This window comes from Miniopterus schreibersii, assembly GCF_964146895.1.
Source record: "Miniopterus schreibersii genome assembly, chromosome: X".
Classification (NCBI taxonomy): domain Eukaryota; kingdom Metazoa; phylum Chordata; class Mammalia; order Chiroptera; family Miniopteridae; genus Miniopterus; species Miniopterus schreibersii.
In genome coordinates this window covers 70,867,939-70,886,120 of record NC_138104.1, presented here as the reverse complement: position 1 = coordinate 70,886,120, position 18,182 = coordinate 70,867,939, and the positions used below count along the sequence as shown (strand labels likewise).

The window sequence follows — 18,182 nt, the reverse complement described above, 5'->3', positions numbered from 1 at the left end:
GAGAATGTAAAATTGTACAAAAGTTAGCAGTCAGTTTAAGCAACAGCTTCGAGATAGTCATAGAAGAAACACCACTGTGTGATTGATTGACTATCACATAAATTGTAAAGGTGATAGTTGGTAGACTTTGAGAAATTTCAAGGATAAGAATTTTTATTTTTCCTCCTTGTGACTTTTAGTGCCTGGCAGAGAGTAGGTGCTTAGTAAATGTTTGAATGAATTCAGAGGGAGTGACGACGGTAAGTGGGGATGGCCAGGTAGGGCTTTTAGAGGAGGGGGGATTTTAGTTGGGTCTTAAAAGATGAATCTAACTCTGAAATAAAGGTGGGGAGGACTTTCTAGGCAGATGGACAGAGTAGGCAAAGTATAGAGGGAGTGGGAGGGAAGTTTAAGGCAGAGGTCGCAAACAGGCAGCCTGCATGCTGGATAAGGCCTGTAGATGTGTTTTGTTTGGCCTGTACAGTGTTTTTTTAAAAATTGGAATTAGTTATTAACATGTAAATGTTCCCATAAAAATCTGGATTTCCCACTACAATTGAACAATTTAAAGACCTGTTAATCTTAAACCCGTGTTCCTGCATGGCAAATGAGCTAGAGCTGAGCAACTGCCACTCACTCCATTGTCCCCTTGGGTAAATGTTTACTCTTTATAAATAATCAACTTTGCTCTTGTACGTTTACTGGCCTGGCCCCTATTAGCAAGTTTGCGACCCCTGATGTAAGGTATGTTGGGGGTTGGGGAGGTAGTGGGGTTTGGGAGGACTATGAATAAACCAAATTGGACTGGAGCAAAAGGCATTATTATTGTGCCACATTAGGGAATATAGAGGGAGATTGGAAGGTACATTCTGAAGGACCTTGAATGCCCCCCTATAGACATAGAGCTATTGTAAGTTTTTTGAATGGGGAGTGACATGTTCAAAGTAGTGTTAAGAAGATGAACCTGGCAGTAGCCATTAGGATGAAGTAAAGTGGGTAAGGCTTCCTGGTGGAAGGTAATTATGGAACTATTGTAGTTGTGTAGGCTTGAGAAGGGAAGGGCCTTCCTTAATGTTAGTGGCAGGTTGTAAAATAAGGAGTGGGAATTGAGAGAGATCATGGGAATAGCAATGAATTGAATGTGGACAGAGGAGTCAAAAATGACCCCCCACCCCATGTGAAATTGGTTGGGTCAGTAACCAAAATAAGGAAATCAGTAGAGGAAGTGGATATGTTTATGTAGTATGTTTTTTGTATTTTTTTTTGTTTTAATTTTTTGTGTGTGTGGAGAGCATTGGTAGGGGCAGATGGGTCAAGGAATGCTCTTAAATGGTATACGTCTCTGTCTTACATGTTGAAATTTTAACATTAGTATTATAATTGGATGTTCTTTCTGCTCTAAGCACTAAACTACTAAAAAGTAAAATGACTTACATGAGAGCCAGTTCTGTAGCTCAGGGTAGTTTGGGTGCCCACCTTGCCACTAAACCACACTACTAAGCTGAAATCACCTTCTTGTGGCTTTGAGCATTTCACTCCACTTTGGTCCTTCTAAATTCCGGGGCTTAGTGCTTTGCTTATTTTGAATTACACCTCGCATGCTCCAATTACTAGATTTGTCATATGTATCTTCCAGTTGATGTAGAACATTCCCATGTTCGATTTCTGGGAAACCTGGTGTTGAACCTGTGGGACTGTGGTGGGTAAGTACCATCTGATTACTTGTTTGTGAAGCCAGTGGCAGTAATCATGGCATCTAGTATACTCAGCATGGAGAATGCACTAGAGTAACTATCATTCATAATAGATACATTGGATAAAAGTATCTTTAGAATTGGCATTTGCTTAACTAAAGATCCCTGACTTTTATGTATTAATGATCCCCAGGCTATCTAAGCACTATACATAAGACCTGAGCACACATCCTTCCACTGTTGAAGGAGGAGGAGACAGTCTTTTCTGTCATGGCCAAGGCAGTTCTGGAATATCCCATTGCAAATGGACATTCACTGTGTTTGTATGCTGGTATTGCTCCCTACCCTGTGGCCATTTGCATCTCTGTGCTGAAGCAGCCTTGTGTAGTGTAGTGGTTAGGAACCTAGGCTCTGGAGTTACATAGAGTTTGTATCTCAGCCCTGTTAGCTGTGTTATCTTGGATTGATCATTTAAACTCTCTGGGCCACAGTTTCTTCATCCATACAATAGGGATAATGATGGTGCCAACTCATAGGGTTAAGTAAGATAATATATTTTAAAAAATGCATAGCCAAATGCTTCACAAAATAAGTAGATATTGTTAGCTCAGTGTTTCCCAGCTCCTAGCATAGAACCAGCCATGGAATAGGTGCTCAATGAGTATTTGTTGAAAAAAATAACAAAATAGCCAAATATTCCATAAGAAAATGACTCCGTTATTGCTAGCAGATGTATCACTTAATACCCTAGCAGGTTTCTCCGTACAAATCCTTCCTCATTATCATTGCTTCCAGTTTTATGTTCTCTGTCAAGATTGGTCCAAGTCTCTTACTTTTAGGCAATAAGATACTGTCATTTTTACACATAAAGCAGCTGAGGACCAGTGAGATTATGTATCTCCTAAGGTCACACAGCCATTTAATAATAGCAAAGTGTAGGACTAGAAGCTAGGTTCATGATTTTTTTTCTATAACAAAATTCTGTTTTTAGCTAGGCGTCTGATAATTGAGAACTTCTTAGGAAGCAGCACACAGCCTAAGGAGCAAAGAGCAACGTTCTGCTAAAATGTTATCTTGGAATCATTTTCATATAATTTCGAGTATTTGACTAGTTATTCATCAGTAAATATTCACTGGGCACCTATTCTATGGCAGGCTCTGTGCTACAAGCTGGGAAACAATGGCAAACAGTAACAGACATGTTTCTTGCCTTCATGGAACTTTCTGTTTAGGGAAATAAATGCCATTAATTAAAAACTCATGCAAAAATGTAATATTACACTTGTAAATGTTAAAAAGAAGAACAGTGAATTGGAAAGAGGGTTTATGATGACTGGATTTGCCCATCAGGGAGGTCAGGGATGGTTTTTGTGAGGAAGTATGGATTGAACTGAAATCTAAAGGCACAAGTAGAGTTAATGAGATGTAGAGGTAGCGCCATGTGAAACACAATGAACACCATTGTCAAGGCCCGTTGGTGAATAAACCATGGGCCACGAGAACCGAGGGCAGGTCAAAGTGTTTGGAACCAAGGAGAGGAGCATAGGGTGGTGCAAGGCTTAAGAAGTAAGAAGTGGAGGCCAGACGGATTTGTTATTATTTGCCCTTTAATTTGAAGCCTTAAGATCATCTTTCACACAAGATACATCATAAGTAGAAGTGACTAAACTGAGGACTTGCTTGTTTTTTTCCTACTAGACAGGATACCTTCATGGAAAATTATTTCACTAGCCAACGAGACAACATCTTCCGAAATGTGGAGGTTCTGATTTATGTCTTTGATGTGGAGAGCCGCGAGCTGGAAAAGGATATGCACTATTACCAATCATGCCTGGAGGCCATTCTGCAGAACTCTCCAGATGCCAAAATCTTTTGCTTGGTGCACAAAATGGATCTGGTACAGGAGGATCAACGTGACCTGGTAAGAAACAGAAAGGCGCTGCAGCAAATGATGGACATGCTTTGTAAACTTCTCTAGTAGAGGTATAGGTACATTTGTGCCATTCTTTTTTCAGGGGAAAAAAATCTCCACTTAAGCTCTCAAGATCTGTCATTTTTTTAAAAATTTATCTTTATTGTTGAAAGTATTACAGATATCCCCCTTTCCCCCCCCAATTGATTTCCCCCAACCCCAGGCCTTCACCACACTATTGCCTTGTCCGTGGGTTATGCATATATGCATATAAGTTCTTTGATTAATCTCCCCCCTCTTGCCTTCTCTCTGAGATTCATCAGTCTATTCCATGCTTCTGTGTCTCTGGATCTATTTTGTTCCTCAGTCTGTTTTGTTTGTTAGATTTCACATAGGAGTGAGATCATGTAAAACTGAATCAGGAAGAATCAGAAAACCTGAATAGGCTAATAATAACTGATGAAATTGAAGCAGCAATAAAAAAAAACCCCAGCAAACAAAAGCCCTGGTCCAGACAGCTTCACAGGGGAGCTTTCTAATTCTTTAAGTTGTAGGGCTAAATAGTTTATTAAAAATTTTTCTTGCTTTTTGAGGTAGGCCTGTAGTGCTATGAACTTCCTTCTTAGGACTGCTTTCGCTGTGTCCCATAGATTTTGGGTTGTTGTGTGTTCATTTTCATTTATTTCCAAGAAGTTTTTTTATTTATTTCTTGATCTTACTGGTAACCCATTTATTGTTTAATACATGCTATTTAGCCTCCATGTGTTTGAATGTTTTTTAGTATTTTTACTGTAGTTGATTTCTAATTTCATGCTATTGTGGTCTGAGATGCTTGATATGATTTCAGTCTTGAACTTGCAGAGACGTGTTTTGTGTCGTAACATGTGGTCTATCTTTGAGCCTGACCCATGTGCACTTGAGAGGAATATATATTCTGCAGCTTTGTGGTGAAATGTTCTGTAAATATCAGTTAAATCCATCTGATCTAGTGTGGCATTTAGAGTCACTGTTTCTGTGTTGACTTTTTGTCTGGAAGATCTATCCAGTGAAGTCAGTGTGGTGTTAAAGTCCATGACTATGACTGTATTGCTGTTGATCTCTCCATTAAAGACCTAAGGTTATTATTGATAGGTCCTTATTTATTGCCATTTTAATTCTTCATGCTTATGTTTCTCTATTTCTTCTTCTTATTATAGCAGACCCTTTAACATTTCCTAAAATGCTGGTTTGGTGGTGATAAACTCCTTTAGCCCTTTTTGGTCTGGGAAGCTATTTCACCATCTATTTTGAATGATAGCCTTGCTGGATAGAGTAGTCTTGGTTTCAGATCCTTGTTTTGCATTACCTTGAATACTTCATGTCATTCCCTTCTGACCTGTAGAGGTTCTGATGAGAAGTCAGCTGACAACCTTATGGGAGCTCCTTTGTAGGTAACAGATTGCCTTTCTCTTGGTGCCTTTAAGATTCTCTCTTTGTCTTGAATTTTTGGAATTTTAATTATGATTTGTCTGGGTGTGAGCCTCTTTGGATTCTTGTTTGGGACTCTCTGTGTCTCCTGAACTTGTGAGACTTTTTCCTTCACCAGGTTAGGGAAGTTTTCTGCCATTATTTCTTCAAACAGGTTCTCTAACCCTTTCTTACTTTCAACCTCTTCTGGTACTCCTGTGATGCGACTATTGTTACATTTCATGTTGTCCTACAGCTCCCTTAGACTGTCCTGCTGTTTTTTAATTGTTTTTTCTTTTTGGATCTCTGATTGAGTGATTTTTTTTCTACCTTGTCTTCTAATTCACTGATCCAGTCCTCAGCTTCCCCTAATCGGCTGTTTATTCCTTCCAATATATTCTTTATTTCTGCTATGTCATTCTTCATTTCTGGCTGGTCGTTTTTCAGTTTCCATACAATTTTTCATGCTGTTGAGCATCCTTACAATCAATATTCTGAACTCTGTATCTGATAGATTGCTTATCTCCATTTCATTTAGCTTTTTTTCTGGAGACTTCTCTTGTTCTTTCATTTGTGGTTTGTTTTTTTTGTCTCCCCATTTTGGCTGCATATTTGAGTTTGTTTCTATGTATTAGGTAGGCCTGCTAGGACTCTCAGTCTTTTTGGAAGGTCTCTGGTTCAGGGCAATGTCAGATGCTGTTTGTGACTGGCCTTGAGTACCCTGTTTGGAGCTATCAACAACCCATGGCTTGAGTTCCCCTCTGCTGGAGCTGGGTGCATTTGGACAGGACCAAGATGCACACCAAAGTCTGCTTTTCCAAGGCCCAGGTCCAGAAGCATATCAGACAAAGACTTAAAGCACTCTGAGGTCTGTCTCTGTCTGCAGGCTGATTAATCTGATTCTCTTAATGAGCCTCAGGCTGTAGAAACTCCTCTGGGTAGGGCTAGAGGTTTTCCAGCAGGGTGGGACAATTGCTTCCCGCCCCCAGGCAAAAGCAGCAAACTGTCTGCCTGAGAGAGATGTCCTCTGCAGTATGGGGGAATGACTTGGCATAGGAATCCAGAGGGGTGCCCTCTGAGCTCTATCCCCAGAGCCCAGAACCCTAGATTCTCCTCACACAGCTCCAGCCCACTCTACCCTCCCTCTGCTGGAGTCCAAGGTGAGTGGCTGCCCACATAACTTTGTGCATTGGCTCTTTAAGAAGGTCCCTGCATCTCTACCCATCTCTCCCTGGCAGACAGAAACCCTGCTGCTTTTCACAGTCAGATGTTATGTGGGCACCTTTCTCAGTTCTGGTGCTCTTGGCTGGGAAGCCCCAGAGTCCTCAGTGGGAACCCCCCATAGCTGAGATATCCCTCCGAACCATCAGCTGCTGCCTTTGGGAGCCCAGCCAGCCCTCTCGTGCCTCCACACTTCCTACCAGTCTCTTTGCGGTCTCCACTTTTCCTCCTTGGTTATGAGGGTGCTTCTCCAGCTCGTCTTCAGTTCCATTTGATTATTCAGGATGCTTTTTCTATATTTTAGTTGTAATTTCAGTTTGGTCCTGGGAGAGTGTCAATGTAGCTTTCACTCAGTCCTCCATCATCTTTAATGTCCTCTCATTTGTTTTTTTTAAACACTCATAAATAATTTTTCCTTGGTAAGGGAATGATAATATTCATTTAATAAATAATTTTCAGATTTAGATAAGGAACCTGACCATGTAATGTCACTAAACTGCCTTTATATACTTTTAAAATATGCAGGCCCTGCTTTACTCTCCTTAGAGCAGGCAGTTACTGTCAAGCCTAGAAGACCAACCAGGGGTGAAATGAGGAAAGGTCACAGCTGTCATTAGGTTGACTTAGGAAGCTGGTATGCACTAGTTTAATGCCAATCACACTGTGTTAGGCACAATGCCAAGTCCCTTATCATTGCACTGATATGGTATATTTATCTTTTCTAGCATGGGAGTTATTAGTACATGTAAATTTAAACCAGAAGAGACACAGTGGGAAGGGAAAACTCCCAGCTAGCTATGAGACTCCCAAGACTGGCCAGTTGCAAATATAGTCTAGCTTTAGTTTTCCCAATATAAAATAAAAGGATTGAGTTTTAAAGTTTAAGCTGAAATAGAATATCCTCTATTTCCAAGGATGAACATGAGGAAAGCAGTTTTAGAATATGCTAGAAATGTGGAAGAATACAGTCTCTCTTTGGGTTGGAACCTAGGGGTCTAAGGATACCCTTTATTCAACTAAAGGCTTTTTTGGTAATAGCTGTGGTCGGGAATACTTTTTCCCCATAACTAGTTATAGGATTGCCTCCAGTGTTCCAATTTTTGGGTATGTTTTGGTGTTTCTAGGTTAGCTTATAGGCTTTCAGAAACCACTGTACAGAGTTCTGTATTTGATTCTGAAAACTACTGAGTATCTAATCTTTTTATTAGCTTCTCCCTCTCATCACTAAGTTTTAATTCTGTTTCAGTTCAGCAGAAAATCCTATATGTAGCTTGGGGCTTGAGATTGTGAGGGTTTTATTATTGTCAGTCGTGCTGTTGTTTGTTTTGTTTTGTTTCCTTTAAAAAAAATCACTTCATTCCCTGGCTCAATTTGTAATAGAAAAGCCTAGAGCATTCCAACAAATGATCTCCTTATGGATTTTTTAATTCTAATTTTTAGTGATCAACTTATAGTTTTCTAAATGCTTATATAAATATCTCCAAAGATACATTAATGTTCTTTGTGGGATTTTAAACTTAATTAAGAAAGATATATTCTGTTTCATTAAAGATTCAGTCAGACTTGGAAGTTTATTTATTTATTTTTTAATCCTCACCTGAGGATATTTTTCCGTAGCTTTTCAAAGAGAGTGGAAGGGGTGGGGGGAGAGAGAAAACATCCATGTGAGAAAGACACATCTGCTGGTTGCCTCTCATACGCGCCCGATGCCAGGGATCAAGCCTGCAACCGAGGTAGGTGCCCTTGGCTGGGATCGAACCCGGGACCCTTCATTCTGATGGCCAATGCTCTAACCACTGAGTCAAACTGGCCAGGGCCAGACTTGGAAGTTTTGAAGTAAAAATGTGTGTGTGTGTGTGTGTGTGTAGATAGCTAGCTAGACAGATAGATAGAGGGAAGGGGGGTGGAGAGGTTGGTTTGTAGATTTTATGGAATTGATTCATATAATTGTGGAAACTGGGAAGTTTGCAATTTTGAGGGCAGGCCTGTAGGCTAAAGATGCAGGGAAGAGTAGATGTTGCAGCTTGAGTCAGAAGGCAGTCTGGAGGCAGAATTCCCTCTTAAGGCCTTCAACTGACTGCATAAAGCCCACCTACATGATGGAGAGGAATCTGCTTTAAGTCTACTGATTTAAATATTAATCTCATCTAAAAATACCTTCATAGCAACATCTAAACTGGTGTTTGACCAAATGTCTGGGTACCATGGCCTAGCCAAGTTGATATATAAAATTAACCATCATGGGGAGAGGCGGGTGGGGGACTGGGGAGGGGAGGTGGAGGGATTGAGCAAAAAAGAAAAAGAGGGGGAAAAAATGTAACCACCACAGTGTATACACATGCTCACTACATACCCACCCATTCATGGAAAATGTGTGTGTGTATTTGTATAAATATATTTTTTTCATATGTGGGCACATACATATACACATATGATGAATAGATACTTGTGTGCGGGGTGTTATATCTATATAGCCAAATAAATACAGTCCATACAGAAATAATATACATGAGTGTATGCATATATGGATGCAGAGAGAAAGATGTCTATAAAAGTTAAAGTATTTTATTTACAAAGCTTGATATGGGATACTGATCTTGAAATGACCCAGATTGGGTGATTTAGAATGTTAGATGTTCCCGGCCAGTGTGGCTCAGCGGTTGAGCATCAACCTATGATTCAGGAGATCACGGTTCAATCCTTCCTGGGTTGCGGGCTCAATCCCCAGTAGGGGATGTGCAGGAGGCTGCCGATCAATGACGACTCTCTCATCATTGATGTTTCTATCTCTCTCTCCCTTCCTCTCTGAAATCAGTAAACACATATATATATATATATTTTCAGAAAGAATGTTAAATGTATTTTTTTTAAGTTTCCTCTATACGGTAAATTTTATTTTTTAACATAGTACTCTCAGTGAGTACTCAGCATAACCAGCATAGGCCTGAAGAATTCCAGTAGCTATTGCACTTTTAGACCTGACCTGAAAACATTTCTGCCATCCTAGTTTCTGAAGTAATGTACACATTGGAAAATTCCTCTGAGGAAAGAGGAAATGCTTTCTGTTTAAAACATGCTGAAATAATTACATCTCAGATTTTGCAAAGAGAAGAGTTGTATATCCTGATCAGCATGTTGGACTTTTTAATTCAGATTTTTAAAGAGCGGGAAGAAGATCTGAGGCGTTTGTCTCGCCCATTGGAATGTTCTTGTTTCCGGACATCTATCTGGGATGAAACTCTCTATAAGGTGTGTATGTTTCTCTGAGTTCCCTTATATTAGAGCATGAAAAAACACAAGAAGGTTATCAAAACTAAAAGATTTTAAACTCTTCCATAGCCATCTAAATATATTGAACTAAAAAAATTCTATAATAAATTGTTTGAAAAGTATCAAAATGAACTTTAAGAGATTTTGGTTTTGATCTTAAGTTGGGTCGACATACCTGGCAACCACACAGAATTGGCCCGTTTGGTCATGATTAATTTCATACTGATCTTCATGACAGCTGAGGTTTCACTGGCTGTCATCCATTTTGACCTGTTGTAGTCTCAATGCTGATTGGAACTGTGTCTAATATTCAAGTACTTCTACAGGATATATGCTAGTCTGCCTAAGTTTGGATGGCAATAGAAAAATAATATTTAAGGGAGAGACTAGAAAAAGGAGTCTTAGAATGAGACGTTATGCCTAGAATTGGGTAGCTTCCACTTTCATGCCGCCAAATGGAGACTAGCATTCTTTCAACCAGAAAGATTGTTTGCTGAAATGGATACCACACTGCTTGCAGTAATTGTAGAGGTTACAACAATAGCTGTGTTATGGATAAAGCTGAAATTACCTTATTGGCACATAGGTTCCTTATCCTGCTTCCTCCCTTTCTCCTACTGATCCAGCGATTTGAAAGACTGGCTCCTTGACGTCCTCCTGTGGTCAGACCTTTCCTTCAGACTGCTTCTGATATCTATTGACAAGTCTGACTCTGGGTAGGAAAACATCCTTCTCTGTCACTGGTAGCTACAGCCTCAGTATCAACTGCATCCGACAAGTGTCTACAACCAGAAGCACAGAAACTTGATATACCAAGGAGAAAAAACCATTGGACTTTAAGAATAGCCATTGTTTTATTTTTTTAGCTAATTCATTTTTACCCTCAATATTATGTTGACCCAGCCTCACTCTAATAACAGATCATTTTTGAGATACCTGTCTAGGAAATACTGTTCTAGATTAATTTGGGCCGAATTTTTCTCAAAGCCTTATTCCCATAGAACAGGTAACCGTGACTAAGGATGGACATGACGCACTGATAAGAACCAACTGCGGTGTGAAGGATGGCAATACATAACACCACCAAAGACAATTGGCTAATCACAACACTGCTGTGAGTGACAATGTCTCTGCTGTGGTTAGCTTTGGTGTCTTCTCCAAGGTAAATTCAGCAGTGACATTAACACCGACCTGGGATCTTGGAACCTGAAACCCTATGCCTAAGTAGTAAAACTAATTGGAACAGAGACATGCCACTACTGTCGCTTACATAAATGTTGCATAGAGCTAACTTAAATTTTTATATTAAGTTTTATTCTACAAGCACTCATCACATATCTGCTTGATGCTGTAGGACACACAAATGACTAAGACCAGGTTCCTGCCCTCTAGTAGGGGAGAGAAGGACATTACACACCTTACCAGACAAATTAGAGTGAGATTGAAGGACGTATTATGATGCAAATTCAAATAAAAGAGCCTTAAGAAAATAGAGGAAGGGTCATTAATTTCAACTCCTTTCATTAGTCATACTTCTCTAAATGAAGTCGGGTTTTAGGCAAACACGCAGTGTACCATTTTAAATTCAGTAATTTATACAGCTGAAGATAAACCTTTTGGAATGATAATGCCACTAATTTCTCTTGTATGTTATCCCATTGAGGGGAGGGGCCATTTGTTTGTGGCTCTGATATTTTCACAAAACTGATTCTTAGATGTATGTTAAATACAGCATTATTAGGTTCTGATTTTTAGCACAATCTACACTGTTGGATTTAAATATTTGTTGAATGACAGGACTAGAAGCTTTTTAGCCCAATAGTAGATCAGAGTTTTCAACTTTTCCTAAGATAACATGATGGAATTAAGTTACTTTTAATTTTTAATTATCAATGGGAAAAAGTTTCTCTAGCATTTTATAAAAGTGTTTGAAATTAAAAAAAAACTACAACTGAAGGATAAATATCAAATATGAGCTTTGCTTTCTCATTTTATTCGTTTTATATCATATTGGTTATCAGCATTTGGGACTCAATTATCACCATATTTTTTTGTCCGTATGTCGTAGTGTGCTTACTCATTCGCAAAGGTCTGGGACTGGCTACCTGTTAGTAATATTATGCCGTGCTTCTGTTCTGTTAGGCTTGGTCCAGCATTGTTTATCAGCTGATTCCCAATGTTCAGCAGCTAGAAATGAACCTAAGGAATTTTGCTGAAATTATTGAGGCTGATGAAGTGCTTCTATTTGAGAGAGCTACTTTTCTGGTGAGAACTTTCTGCTCTGCAAATATACTTCACTTACCTTCTTTTATTCAACAACATGTTGCTACTCTCAGGAAGAACCTTTGCCCCTCTTGTCATTATGTTAGCATGCATAGCCTTACTTATAAAGTAGTATTGTCAGTAAATGACCTGAAAGAAATCTTTTGGTTTGCAGCTCTTTAGTAGTTAGTAAAACTTAGATTTTTGTAGGTATGCCTTATTACTGAGTTTAGATTATTTCTGCAAATCATTGCTCATTTGTGTTGAAGTATCCCTGTTACCTATTGAATTTTATTATGAAATGAGGGTTATTTCCCTTTTGAGGGAGCTCACATCCCACTACTTTCTCCAAAAAACTGAGTTGAAAACTTTTAACATGGAAGAGATATAATTGTCAGCTCAGTAACATAGCTAAGAGTTCAGATGGAGAGGTAGAAGGAAAAAGAGGAATGTTGATATTTTAATTTTTGTTATAAATTCAATTTAACAGCTATGTTAGAGCCTACTGCATGTATGGCCCTTAGAGGGGATACAAAAACCAATATTATATTTATAAGTAAAAATTTTAAATAATAATAATAGAAACTAATTTGAGATGTCACAAAGTACTGCAAAAGTAATTGCTGATCAGCTTAGTAAATTTAACTCTGAAGAGTAGCTTATAGTAAATAATTTGTTTCTGAGCTCTACCAATGCTTAGTGATTTTAGACACATTTCTTAACCTCTCTGAGCTTGGTTCCCTCTCTCTAAAATGGAGATAATAATATCTATATCATAGGTTCTGGCAAGTGACTCAGTTTTTGCTTCCTACTGGAAAACTTTACATCTGTATATTCAACCTATAGGAAATGCTTGTCTGGTTTTATTAAAATCTGAAAGTGTGAGGGAAAGTGTTTTCAGCTGGCATGGGTGTCCATCCTAGATAGGTTCATTTATAAATAGTCAATTCTTAGAGGTTAGAATCATTTAGTTAAGATTTTTAAATATACCAAAAGCCACTTGGTTATAGGCTTTATTAAAATTAAATACATTAAGTGCACCTCAGGAACAGCTAAGAATTTGTTGTTGTTAATCCTCACCAGAGGATATTTTTTCCATTGCTTTTCAGAGAGAATGGAAGGGAGGGAGGGGGAGAGAGAGAAACATCGATGTGACAGGCATATCAATTGATTGCCTCCCACACTCCCTCCTGACTGGGCCGGGAGCAAACCTGCAACCCAGGTACCTGCCCTTAACCTGGTATCAAACTTGTGGCCCTTCTGCGTGTGGGCCAAAGCTCTAACCACTGAGCACACCGGCCAGGGCAAGAACAGCTAAGAATTTTTATTTATTTTTCCTTTTTGATTTGTACTATTTTTCTTTTTATCAGAGAGCATCCTGTGAAATATTGAAATAAGATGAATGTTTAATGATTAAAGTAAGTGATAAAGAACAGCAACAAACCAAAATAGATAATACTTAAGTGATCTAATAAAATTATAACCAAACGGTACTGGTTGGGTCATCCATGAGGCTGTTGAAATTATGCATAATTTTGGCAGCATATAGGACAGAGGAAAAGAGACAGTAAGCCAGGTACCAAGTCTGCCCTGAGAATCAGGTGACCAAGAGACTGACAGATGCCTGCCTGGAGGAGTAGCAGTGGGTGGGGTGATATGACTCCACTGCAGGGATTTAAAGGACTTTGTTCTTTTTCATAGGTGATTTCTCACTATCAGTGTAAAGAGCAGCGTGATGCCCACAGATTTGAGAAAATCAGCAACATCATTAAGCAGTTTAAGCTGAGCTGCAGGTAAGCGATCTTATCAGATCTATTTATCTCTGGGAAAAATTAGTTATTTTTGAGAGGTTCAAATAACTATTGTGGAATACATTTCTATGTCCAGAATAGTTCCTTCAATTGAAAAGAAAGCTAAACTCTAAGGGAGTCTACAGCTGACTGAGGTGAATAAAACCCATTTATCCTTTAACATCAACTCAAGTGATACGTTTCAGAAGAAACGTATGAGAAATATCTAAGCAGGGTGCTCTTTTGGGATGTTTGATCATGTGCAGGAAGAAACAAAAAAATGTCCAGGAGAGTTTTTCTTTTAAATTATATCTTTATTGATTTCAGAGAGAGGAAGGGAGAGGGAGACAGAGATAGAAACATCAATGATGAGAGAGTCGTCATTGATCAGCTGCCTCCTGCATGCCCCCCACCAGGGATCAAGCCCGCAACCTGGGCATGTGCCCTGACCAGGAATCGAACCTCAGTCTCTTAGATCCTCGGTCGACGCTCAACCGCTGAGCCACGCCCGGCTGGGCTCCAAGAGAGTTTTGAAAAAGAAGAAAGAAATCTAATTTACCCTACCAAATACCAGGAATTTTTATAAAACTACAGTAATTAAAATAGGAAGGTACTGATTCAGGAATGGTACAAAATAGTCTAGAAATATCTGATCATGTTGTCTCAGCTTTGATTAAATACAATTGGAGTCTTAGCATTGTGAATATAGGAAGATGAGATGGCTGAACATCATAATTTAGTAAATATTTAAGAATCAAAATTCTTATCCTGGTAAAATTTTGATACCAAGACAAGAGAATAGGTATAAGTTTACTCCTTTTATACATTAGCATAAAAGGCACTTTGAGACTTATTGGCGTGTTTAATGCTAATGTTTTTTGTTTGTTTTTTAAATGTATCTCTATTGATTTCAGAGAGAGGAAAGGAGGGGGAAAGAGAGAGACAGAAACATCAATGATGAGAGAGTCATTGATCGGCTGCCTAGCCCACAACCCGGGCTTGTGCCCTGATCAGGAATCGAACCCGGATCTCCTGGATCCTAGGTCGACACTCAACCGCTGAGCCACGCCCAGCCAGGCATAATGCTAATGTTTTGAAGGAATATTGAATAGAGGAATTTCAACTTGAAAAAGCTTCTTAAATATTAGTGAAATCTTTTATAACATGATTTTTAACATGGATCTAAGTATAAACCCGCTTTCATTATACAGTCAATATCAAGTCCTCTCTAAGTCACTTTCTGAAACATGTTAAATTCAGCATTAGAGTTTCCTTGGAAAACAAAGTGAAGTGTTTAACTGACTTAATGCAGTGGTGAATTGAGGTATAATGCTATGAAAATGTTTAACCTAAAACATAAGAATTCTTTTATTGCTATTATTTTATGTTCTTTACTCTCTTCTCTTTTCTCTTATAGCAAGCTGGCTGCTTCTTTCCAGAGCATGGAAGTCAGGAACTCTAACTTTGCTGCTTTCATTGATATCTTTACATCCAACACTTATGTGATGGTCGTGATGTCTGATCCATCCATTCGTAAGTTTAAACTTAGCTGACATAGGTTCAAAGCCATATGTTCTTTAAACTTATTGCCCTAGAGGTAGTACTTTATTAGATACTGAAAAATTATTTTATAGTGAGGATGGTTATACAACACTGTGATTATACTTAAAGCCACTGACCTGTACATTTAAAAATGGTTAAAATGGTAAATTTCTCTTTTTTAAAAAGATTTTAAATTGATTTTCAGAGAGAAGGGAAGGGAGAGGGAGAGAAAAACATCCATGTGAGAGAAACATTGATCTGCTGCCACTTACATGCCCCCTGCTGGGGGCCAAGCCCACAACCTGGGCATGTGCTCTGATCAGGAATCGAACTGGCAGCATTTTGGTGCATGGGATGATGCCCAACCAACTGAGCCACACTGGCCACAGCTAAATTTCCTGTTATGTATGTTTTACCACAAAAGAACTATCTTAGTATTAGTAATAAATATTTTTTCTATTTAATAAATGTATATGTTGAAGCGTAAAAGTAATTTAGGCTCTAGGGTATTATATTTTCTTCTTGGGAACTTCAGAAGTCAAGTTACTAAATCTAGGGATTTTCAAGAAAAGAGAACCCAAATGTATGATTAACATTCTATATGGTATAGATTTTTAAAAGACTAGTCAATCCAAGCTCTGAGCTATTAAATATTGAACTATTTTATATGTCATTGTATATTTCTAAGTACCATATTCCCATAGTTGTGCTATGGGCATAAAGGGAAGTATTTGGTGCTTCCATGACACAATAGCTAGGGTCATCTCAACCATTGAAGTAAAGGTTCTAGCAGTATTTCCAGATGTTCCCAGAAGTTTAAATTATCTCTGATCCACTGGCTTTTTCTATCTTAGGTTAATATTAAAATATAAGATAATGGGTTTTATACTATTTTATACTATTAGCCCCCAAATAAAAGATTTTGAAAATTTATGTTGGAAATTTTGTGTTTAGAATATAAACACATCTACTTTTTCAGAAAAACTAGACCCTGATTAACTTGGGGCCTCCTATTCCTGTATGTTGTCTGTGACATACTACATTGAGGGATTTGGCTCTCTTTTGTTTGCTTGTTTTTACTAGTCAGACATTCTTTTGACTACCTGTACTTATTTTGTTGGATATCTACCCCATCCTATCCTCAGCTTCTGCAGCTACTCTGATCAACATCCGAAATGCCAGGAAACACTTTGAAAAGCTGGAAAGAGTGGACGGACCAAAGCAGTGTCTTCTCATGCGCTAAACATTGCCAAATGTTGTTTCAGAAAAAAATTGAAATACTGTTTCTTAATCTTAATGTTGTATTCATATATGTAGGCTCAGAAATGTTGTGATGCTTACCACTTCTGTATTTCTTCCCTACTCCCCAGTCTTAATGTTTAACCTTGAATGCTATTTACTCAAATAGCCAATGAGAAATTAGAAGATGAGCTGTCCATGAAGTTGGTCTGACATAAAAGTAGGTAATATGTAATTGTTCTGATAATAAGGTTCTAATAGTGTGTTCTGATAATCTTGTTCCAATAGTTGTGTGTGCCAAAGCCTCTTCCAACATTGTCTTGTATTCCTTATCAGATAGTAACCTAGAAGTCTGAAATTTTACTGTTTCTCAGCATGCATTAAAAATATTCCTTAACTCCAATTGTAAATAAACTTTTGCTGTTAGGGATTTCAGTGTCTTTTTCTTTCTTGTTTATTTAAGTTTTCGCTAAGGAAGAGCACATTAATTTCACAGTTATCCTCGGGGAAGAGGAGCTGCTCGTTGAGAAATAATACAAAATAAAGTTGGATTTGAAGGATGGAGCCTGCTTATAGCCTTAAATCTAGGCAGAAGAGTTTAGATGTAATGTGTTTGGAAATAGGAAACCATTGTAGGCTTTTGAGGAGGGGAATTACATGAAAGGAATTTTAAAGAAAATTGACCTAAACTTTATAGGCTGACTAATGGCAGCTGGGGAGGCTCTGGTGGTAATCCAGGCCTGGGGTATGTTGAAAGCCTGTTCCAGGATGTAACTGGAGAAGGAATGAAAAAGTTGAGAGGATTACTCTCTTCTTGCCCCCCACCCATGGACATAGACAATAGTGTGGTAGGCCTGGGGAGACAGGGTAGAGGGGGTCAATAGGAGAAAAAAGGGGGGACATCTGTAATACTTTCAGCAATAAAGATAAATTTAAAAAAAGAAAAAAGAAAAGCATCATAGAGTAAAATTGAAAAAAAAGTTGAGGGGAAATAATAGGATTTGTGAGGTATAACTCTTCTTTCTTTGAGGTCTGGAAATGGTTAATTTTATATATTCTGTAACACCTAATGGGCTATGCCTTCATTATGCTAGTCAAGTATTATTATATGTGACTTCATCCCTTAAGGAAAACATGAAGCATTGTGAACTGGGAAAAATGGAGCTTGACAACACTAACTAGAGTTACTCGAAGCCCTAACTTTTTTAGTTTCCATAGATAGGATAACAACACAAAATCATTTAGGGAATCTGTAGCACAGTAGACTCATCTCACTTCTCTTGTCTCTATGTTTTAAAGAAACTTCTTCCAGACCACCAGAGCTTCACCTTTTCCCATCTTATTATCCCCAGTTGAGAGAGTTTTCACTGAACAGCAAGAAACATGTTTTTCTGGTACTCTACATTATGTAGATTAACAATCACGTAGATTAACAAGTCTTAAAAGAACTGCATTGGGACTAATGAGAGTTTGTTAAGTAGATGGTCCAGATTTTTTATCCTGTTAACATCTAAGGTAAATGATGTTATCCTAGGAAATGAGCAAATGAACCAGGGACCTATTCTGTGACTAACAGGAGTCATGATTTGGCATGTTCTTGTGATCCTCAATACCTGTGGTGGGAATTGAAGGAGCTACCTGAAAGTGTTTTGGGGTTTTTTTGTTTTAGAAATTGGATGGATAGATATACAGACATTAAATTGGATGAGCAGGGAAAACCCCATAAACTTTTATGCTTATCCTATTTGATCTTGGGTCAACTTTTGCTCAGATTCTAGTTATAATTTAGATGTAGAGGATGTATAAAAGGATGAAGGGTTAACAAAA

At 38.3% G+C, this 18,182-nt stretch overlaps 1 protein-coding gene across 2 annotated transcripts in view; it reads left to right on the top strand.

Moving 5' to 3' along the window:
* The window catches only part of RRAGB (Ras related GTP binding B), a 34,941-nt gene extending 17,658 nt beyond the window's left edge, over positions 1–17,283 (top strand). For both annotated transcript variants that reach the window (XM_081126126.1, XM_081126125.1), the window contains 7 exons: positions 1,616–1,682; positions 3,372–3,594; positions 9,406–9,501; positions 11,665–11,787; positions 13,486–13,577; positions 14,992–15,107; positions 16,262–17,283. In XM_081126126.1, the coding sequence (XP_080982252.1) occupies positions 1,616–1,682; positions 3,372–3,594; positions 9,406–9,501; positions 11,665–11,787; positions 13,486–13,577; positions 14,992–15,107; positions 16,262–16,359 (815 nt within the window). In that variant the 3' untranslated portion in view covers positions 16,360–17,283. The remainder of the gene's footprint in view (positions 1–1,615; positions 1,683–3,371; positions 3,595–9,405; positions 9,502–11,664; positions 11,788–13,485; positions 13,578–14,991; positions 15,108–16,261) is intronic.
* The last annotated feature ends 899 nt before the right edge of the window (positions 17,284–18,182 follow it).